The sequence below is a fragment of the Protobothrops mucrosquamatus genome, unplaced genomic scaffold (assembly GCF_001527695.2).
Source record: "Protobothrops mucrosquamatus isolate PMUCROS unplaced genomic scaffold, P.Mucros_1.0 scaffold1852, whole genome shotgun sequence".
Taxonomy (NCBI): domain Eukaryota; kingdom Metazoa; phylum Chordata; class Lepidosauria; order Squamata; family Viperidae; genus Protobothrops; species Protobothrops mucrosquamatus.
The window spans coordinates 114616-123404 of record NW_015387982.1 but is presented as its reverse complement, the minus strand read 5'-3'; the positions used below and the strand labels follow the sequence as shown (position 1 = coordinate 123404).

At 46.9% G+C, this 8789-nt stretch overlaps 1 protein-coding gene across 1 annotated transcript; it reads left to right on the top strand.

The window, feature by feature from the left end:
* The first annotated feature begins 496 nt into the window (after positions 1-496).
* LOC107294166 (natriuretic peptides A-like) lies at positions 497-3998 on the top strand. The gene is made up of 3 exons (XM_015823375.1): positions 497-616; positions 2330-2582; positions 3982-3998. Exons 1-3 carry the CDS (start codon positions 497-499, stop codon positions 3996-3998), a joined length of 390 nt encoding a protein of 129 aa, XP_015678861.1.
* Positions 3999-8789: the final 4791 nt, after the last annotated feature.

Here is an 8789-nt window from a genome sequence, read left to right as displayed (position 1 = left end):
TCTCCGTAGGCCATATAGGGTAGCAATAAATGATGTTTATGTTAGACACCAAAATGTCTGCCTTCCTTTGTGCCTTTTCTATACAAGGCAGTTTCTCTGGGACGCCGTTTGCCCCGCTTGGGAAAAATGAAAGACCGTCTTCCCGCAAAGGCCATCGACCTGAAAAGGGGAGAAAATCTGAAGAATGCCCAGCCAGGGATGGTGTGTAATCTCGGCTCGTGGTATTCGATGCTGAGGTCCGGCAACATGAAATCATTGACTTGTGACTCGCATGCCTCTGAAAACAGCCGCTGCCCCGTGACACCTAATAAAGGGAATCTTCTCTTGGAAAATGCAGCATGCCAGCGACAGCGCTGGAATGCGCTCCAGATAACCCAGGAAAGTGGAGCTGCCTTCCGAAGGGTATATAAGACCTCGCGGGAGAAAGGAGAGCACCAGATCTGAGGGAGAAGACCAGGAAGCCACCTCTGAAAACAGCCGACTCTGATCTCCGAGAATGGATGCTAAGGGCTCGCTCCTCACCGTTGTCTCCTTGGTGTTTTTCCTCTGCTTCCAGCGTCCGGCGGCTCACCCCATCCATGGCCTCAGCCCGGCCGAGGAGCTCGCCAACATGGAGGTAAGAGAACGCGGTCCTTGGGATCCATCTGGACTTGAGGTTTATCCAATAGGCACTGGCAGAAATTCTGCCTGAAAATTTCGTCTGAATGTCTATGGAGATTCTCAGTCATCCGGGTCGAGGTTGTCCCAAAGATGCTTTTTTTCCACAAGGCAACTGGACTCTCTTGTTTTTTCTTTGAAGACGTTTCGCTTCTCCTCCAAGAAGCTTCTTCAGCTCTGACCGGATGGTGGGGAATGGAAGGATTTACACTTCTATGACCAGCTGTCTGCAAGGAGTATAAATCCTTCCATTCCCCACCATCCGGTCAGAGCTGAAGAAGCTTCTTGGATGAGAAGCGAAACGTCTTCAAAGGAAAACAAAAAAGTCCAATTGCCTCCTGGAAAAAAAAGCACCTCTGAAACACTTTGTCCGAAATGGCATAAGGTCTCCTGCTTGAGCAGAGGGCTGGGCTAGAAGACCTCTGAGGTCCCTTCCAGCTCGTCTGCCTCGTAATAGCCACAAGCCTCTTAGAGAGAGAATTCTTTCAGGAGCTATTACTCGTGGGGGAACCCAGGTTCAGGAGCAGTCTACCCTAGAGGAGAACAGTTCAAGTCACACCCAGGTCACAGATTGGCTGACTCCATTGGAAGCGGGTAGACGATGGCAAAGCCTGTGCACGTTCGGCAGAAAAAGCTGGTGCGTTTAGCCAGAGATAAGAGATTGGACAACCATCTATCTGAAATGGTCTATCTAGGCTCTGCTGCTTGAGCAGCGGGCTGGACTAGAAGACCTCCAAGGTCCCTTCCAAATCTGTTATTCTAAAGGAAGGAGCGATGTTGCTCTCAGTGGCTCCAGAAAGCAGGACCTGCACCAATGTAAAGAAAGGAAGTTTTGCAAAAACATTGGGAGAAACTCCAGAAAGGTAGACAGATTCGCCTTCCTTGAAATTATTTTAAGACAGCCTGGGAGCCTCATTTTGAAATTATTTTAAGACAGCCTCATCAGTTAAGGATCCAAAACTGAGAAAAAAAGAGGTGTTTTCTTTTTATTCCTTCAGATGGGGGGGAGCCAACATCTGGGGCCAGTCAACTATGCCCCAAGAAGTGCCAGTTTCATTTCTATTTTTCTCTAGTTTGCTTTGTGCACTTTTGAGTTTTGAGCTACCGACCGGCCCTCTCTTACGAAGCTGGAATTACCTTTTAACAGGTGTCGATGGAGATTCTCAGCCATCCAGGGGAGGATTGTCCCAAAGGTGCTTTTTTCACCTGTGCAACAAGACTTTCTTGTTTTTCTTGGAAGACGTTTCGCTTCTCATCCAAGAAGCTTCTTTAGCTCTGACCGGATGGTCCTTCCATTCCCCACCCTCCAGTCAGAGCTGAAGAAGCTTTTTGGGTGAGAAAAAGTGAGAAAAAAGTAAGTCCAGTTGCCTCTTGGGGAAAAAAAAGCATCTTTAGCAGGATAGAAAAATGTGGATGCTAGTATCCAGTGGGAATAAAATTTAAGGCTCCATCAGTTGTCTAGGACAGGGGTCCTCCACCTTGGCCACTTTAAGACTGGTGGACTTCAATTCCCAGAATTCCTCAGCCAGCTGGGAATTGAAGTCCACCAGTCTTAAAGTGGCCAAGGTGGAGGACCCCTGATCTAGGAAGACAATGCCCCCCCTTTTTTTGCAATATACTTGACCGCCTCATTCTGCAACTGACACAAACCTTCTCGATTCCCACCCCGCAGGCTCTCCTGGAGACGTTGGAGGAGAAAGTGGCCTTGATGGAGGACTTACAGGGCAATCCTGAAGACTTTGAGATCCAGGCCGAAGATGACCTGAACGATCGGTCTGCGGCCGACGATTTCCCCGTCTTCTCCGACCGGACGGCTCTGCTGAAACACATGCGAGGAATTCAGGCGGCCAAAAGCCTGAGAGAATCGGGCTGCTTCGGCCGAAGGTTGGACCGGATCGGATCCGTCAGTGGGATGGGATGCAAAGGTGAGTCGATAGCTATTTTCTCATCTATTATTAAGCCCATTCGGCGGAATCCCACACACCCCACGCTGGAAGCTTTCAAGAAGAGAGTGGACTGCCCTCTGTCAGAAATGGGGTAGGATCTCCTGCTTGGGCAGGGGGTTGGACTAGATGACCTACAAGGTCCCTTCCAACTCTGTTATTCTATTGTTCTGTTCTGTTCCATTGCGTTCCATTCCATTCCATTCCATTCCATTCTATTTCCTATTCTATTCTATTTCCTATTCCATTCCGTTCCGTTCCGTTCCGTTCCATTCCATTCCATTCCATTCCATTCCATTCCATTCCATTCCATACTCTATTCTATTCTATTCTATTCTATTCTATTCTATTCTATTCTATTCCATTCCATTCCATTCCATTCCATTCCATTCCATTCCGTACTCTATTCTATTCTATTCTATTCTATTCTATTCTATTCTATTCTATTCTATTCTATTCTATTCTATTCTATTCCATTCCATTCCATTCCATTCCATTCCATTCCGTACTCTATTCTATTCTATTCTATTCTATTCTATTCTATTCTATTCTATTCCATTCCATTCCATTCCATTCCATTCCATTCCATTCCGTATTCTATTCTATTCTATTCTATTCTATTCTATTCTATTCTATTCTATTCCTACTCTACTCTACTCTACTCTACTCTGCTCTGCTCTGCTCTGCTCTGCTCTGCTCTGCTCTGCTCTACTCTACTCTACTCTACTCTACTTTCACATTTCTGAGAAAAGAAAATACTGAAGGAAACGGGGGCAATATAGGTGTAAACTTGAAATAGTTAACTACAACACTCCCCATCGTTTCATCTACCACAAACATTTGCATGTAATCCTCAACTTACAACAGTTCATTTAGTGATGTAGAAAGTTGCAACACCACTGAAAAAAGGGACTTAGGACCGTTTTACACACTTACAACAGTCACAGCATCCCAAGGGTCACGTGATCAAAATTCAGATGCTCGGCAACTGACTCATATTTATGACGGTCGCAGCGTCCCAGGGTCCGTGACCTCCTTTCGCAACCTTCCGACAAGCAAAGTCAATGGGGGGAAGCCGGATTCACTGAACGACGGGGTTACTAACTTAACCACTGCAGTGATTCGCTTAGCAACGGTGGCCAGAAAGATCGTAAAAACGGGGCAAAATTCACTGAACAAATGTCTCGCTTAGTAAACATAAATTTTGGGCTCAATTGCAGTTGTAAGTTGAGGGTTTCCCGCATTTGGCCCCTGGCCTCAAGCAAAGGGTCCCACTTCTTGGGACCCCAAATTGACGCGGTGACCCTCAGCATAAACAGTTCTCCAAATGAGATTTTTTCCCCCTCTTAATCCATTTTTTTCCCCGTTTCTTTGCTTTCAGGATTCAGAAGACACTAAAAGCAGCTCCTTTTTCCCGCGCGGCGTGTAAATTTCCGAAGATTTATTTTTTCCAATCTGTGGGCACCGGAAGAAGACAAGCCCTCCGTCTATTTATTTATTTATTAACTTATTTATTACCTGCCTTCGTTTGCTTCTTTTTTTCCCCTCCCCCCTTTCCTTTTTCAAAAAAAAAAATTAAAAAAAAAGTTTGTTTTTTCTTATTTTCAGCACAGAGAACTTAGCCTGAAACGATCATTAAAAACTACAATTATCTTACTCTTTGGGTTTTGTTTTTTGTTTTTTTGTGGTGTGGGATTACACTGCGCGCTTTCGACTCTGCGTTTTAAACACGTTTGCTATTTCCCTTCCCTCTTTTTTTTTAAAAAAAATATATGAAATTTGCACCGCCCAACGGCCTTTATCCACATTCCAGGTAGATCTCTACAGGCCTGACTTACAACAGTTCATATAGCGACGCTCAAAGTTACAACGGCACTGAAAAACGTGACTTATGACCGTTTTTCAGAGTGACGACCTTTACAGCATGATTAAAATTCGGACGCTTGACAACTGACTCCTATTTATGACGGTCGCAGCATCTTGGGGTGACGTGACCCCCTTTTACGACCGTCTGACAAGCGAAGTCAATGGGGGGGGGAAAGCCAGATTCACTTCACAGCTGTGTCACTGACTTATCAACTGCAGTGATTCGCTTAACGACCCTGGCAAGGGAAGTCGTAAAAACGGGGCAAAACCCGCTTAACAAATGTCTCACTTAATATCAGAAGTTTTGGACTCAGTTGTGGTGGTAAGCCGAGGACTGCCCGTGTAGGGCTGTATAAACGCCGCACACTCAAAGGGACATCCCCAATTTTCACATGCTGTAAGGGACCTCAAAATATTAAAATGGCAGCCGAGGGGCTAAAAGGCTAGATTTGTCCCTCTGAAGGATTTAAGGCAGACATGTCAAACACAAGGCCCGGGGGCCGGATGTGGCCCGCAAAGTGGTTTCATGTGGCCTGCGAAGCCATCCTGGAAACAGTGAGGGAACGGCCCCCTCTGCCTTGGCCCTGGCCCAGGCCGGCCGGGAGCCAATGTACAATTTTGTGGTGGCTATCTACGCTGAAACGCACTCAGTCTTAGCTCCACAGGGCCGTCTAGAAACAGCGAGGGACCAGCCCCTGCTGCGTCGGCCCCGTCCCCTGGGTGCATGCTGGGGAGGTGTCACCCTTTGTGAGGAATGAAGAAATGGACCATGCCTTGGTGCTTGCCCCGGTCCCATCTCCTTCTGCCAGAGACCCTCAGATCTGTCCCACTCCTGCCCAGACCCCCACAGGCACCCTTGACATGAACGATGTAGAGCTGGCCATGCCCACCCAGTAGGCCACACCCACTCCATCCACGCCCACCAGTAGGCCACACCTACCTTGGCCACACATCCCCCCCCCCTGAGGGCAACCGCAATGCTGATGCGGCCCTCAATGAAATTGAGTTTGACACCCCTGATTTAAGGCATCCGAGTCCTTCCCGTATCTCTGTATCTATTTTCCTCTTTTTTCCCCCTTCTGTCTACAGAGTCTCCAACCTTTTTGGTTTGGCGGCCCGGAAAGGGAGGCAGGCACCGCTACGTGCACACGCACAAATGGGTCACATGCCTGCGCACGCAAAAATGAGCCCCAGGTGCACGTGCACAAAATGGGTCACACGTGAGCACATGCGCATGTGCAAACGGGGCTGCGTGGGCGTGAGGGCTGCAAATGGGCGGCACTAGCGCTGGCGGGATCCTATGGGTGGTGCTAGCGCGAGTGTGGGGGGGGTGGCCAAGTGGCCACGGCCCAGTAGTGGTCCGCGGCCCACAGGTTGGGGACCCCTGGTCTAAAATACAGGCAGTTCTCTACTTACGACCACAAGGGAGCCCAACATTTCCATTGCTAAGCGAGACATTTGTTAAGGGAGCTTTGCCCCATTTTACTTAACTAATCAAGGAGAGAAGCAACCTGGAACTAAGGAGAAACTTCCTGACAGTGAGAACAATTAACCAGTGGAACAACCTGCCTCCAGAAGCAGTGAATGCTCCAACACTGGAAGTCTTTAAGAAGAGACTGGACAGCCATTTGTCCGAAATGGTATAGGGTTTCCTGCCTGAGCAGGGGGTTGGACTAGATGACCTCCAAGGTCCCTTCCAACTTTATTATTATTATTGTTATTATTACTTCCTTGCCACAGTTGTGAATCTGTGAATCTGGCTTCCCTCACTGACTTTGCTTGTCAGAATGTTGCGAAAACAGACCGTGTGATCCCGGGACGCTGCAACTGTCCCGGGACGCTGCGACGCCAAGCATCCGAATTTTGATCATGTGAACCACAGGGATGCTGCAAGGGTCATCAATGTGAAAAACAGTCACAAGTCACTTTTTTCCAGTCATTAAATGAACTGTTGTAAAGCGAGGACCACCTGTAATTATGTTCTGGCCTGAGCAGGTTCCAAGTGAACGAAATTGACCGTTTCCGGATCTAAAGCAGGGGGAAAAAATGTCACTGATCTGAGATGAGGTGGCGGGGAAAAATCAAATCAATAAAGAAATAAATAGCATTGGAGAAGGTCCATTTAAAATGCCAGCAAAGTTTCTGGACAAAATGGCGCAAGATTGAAACATGGCAATCTTGTTTGGCCACACCCACTTTCTGCTTCAGCCACACCCACACCCTTTGCCCCGCCCAAACACAGCTGTTGCTATTTTATCTCAGAGTTACCGACATTCTTGCTCAAATCCTTGTGATTAAGCATGAATCGCCCTCCTTTGCTGGATAGGTGGAGGGCTATTTCCCCGAGATAGGAATTATGTCGTCAGCATAGTTTTTTTCCCCCTGGGGTTTATATTTATATATCCTGCTGCTGTTAAAAGTAAATGAAAGGCCTTCAAAATTTAAAATAGTAAGGGGAATTAGCTATAAGAGGAAGTAGCTTCAAGAGGAAGCTTTAGCTGAAAGATAAAACTGAATTGGATAACAGGAAAACTAGCTGAACTGAAAAACAGGAAAGAAACTATTGTTCTAAGGAGCTGTAAAATATCCCCAGAACTCAAAACAGGTAACAAAGCATGCCTACTTAGTGGATTAATATTATTTGACACACCTTGCATAATTCCCCTCTAATTTTAACGTACATGTTATATATGATTTAATATGTTAGCAGGAAATATGTAGGAGACGGTCGGGAAGAGCGTAACCTCACACTACCTCAGCCAATGGGGAACGAGGAGGGATATGGCGGCCAGGACAGGGTTGTATAAAAGAGGGAATATTTTGTGTTGGAACTTTGGAGAGAACCAAGCTTTGATAGCTTCTCTCCCTGCTTATTCCAATAAACAAAACAGAAAGCCTTCACTGATTCTTGGCTGGTTATGGGTCAGGCGAGCTTGCCTCTGGTCACACTCAGAAGATTTTCCACGGGGAAATTTAAGTGTTTGTGCCTTTGGTTCTGCAGAAAACCCATTGCCCTGGAGGTTAATCCAAGCAGCTTAGTTTCTGGAATACAAAATCAGGAGCAGAGGAGAATAAATCTACTAAATAGTAGATGTTAATCTTCTAATCATGGTTTTCCCAGTTGCAATGTATGGCTGTGAAAGTTGGACCATAAGAAAGGCTGAGCACCAAAGAATGGAGGCCTTTGAACTCTGGTGCTGGAGAAGAGTCCTGCGAGTCCCCTGGACTGCAAGGCGATCCAACCGGTCAGTCCTGGAGGAGATCAACCCCGACTGCTCTTCAGGCCAGATCCTGAAGTTGAAACTCAAGTACTTTGGCCACCTAATGAGAAGGAAGGACTCACTGGAGAAGAGCCTGATGCTGGGAAAGGTGGAGGGCAAGAGAAGAAGGGGACGATGGAGAATGAGGTGGATGGATGGAGTCACTGAAGCAGTAGGTAGGAGCTTAAATGGACTCCAGAAGATGGTAGAGGACAGGAAGGCCTGGAGGAACGTTGTCCATGGGGTCGCGATGGGTCAGACACGACTTCGCAACTAACAACAAATGTTCGCTCAGGAGGGAGGGTTCCAGACTCAGGAATGTTCACGTCATAAGCCAACCCTAGTCTTCTACGGGTAGTCCTCGACTTACGATCACAATTGAGCCCAAATTTTCTCTTGCTAAACGAGACAGTCATTAAGCAAATCCGGCTTCCCCCTTTGACTTTGCTCATCAGAAAGTTGCAAAAGGGGATCACGTGACCCCCCCGGACGCTGCGACCGTCATAAATATGAAGTAGTTGCCGAGCATCTGAATTTTGATCACATGACCACAGGGGATGCTGCAAAGGTCGTAAGTGTGAAAAAATGGCCATAAGTGACTTTTTTTCAGTGCTGTTGTAACTCTGAATGGTCATTAAATGAACCGTTGTTAAGTCAGGACCCTTCCTGATCCTTTGGGCCGATCATGGCAAAGGATGAATAAAAGGATCCCAAACTACAAGCTGAAATAAAGCAGAGAAATCGGGGTGGTTGGGGAGGGGGGTGTCCTTGCCCCTGGCACCGGAGGGAGTCTGAAGCAGTACAAGGATGTCGCGCCTAAAACTCAAAATCAAAGTTTTTTTCTCTCCCACCTTGAGCACAAAGTCCAGAAGTGGTTTCCAAGTAGCAACAAAAGCAGTTGTGTGTTTTGTCTTTAATCAAAGCAGTCGGTTTAGCCAACTCTGCTAACTCCCATTGACTTCTGCAGCCATTCATCCATTGTGGGAATCAAAGTGTAGGTTTGTTTTTATAGAAATGGCTAGGTTAAACTTTTACAGTATGTAAAAGTAAAAAGTTGAGGTTT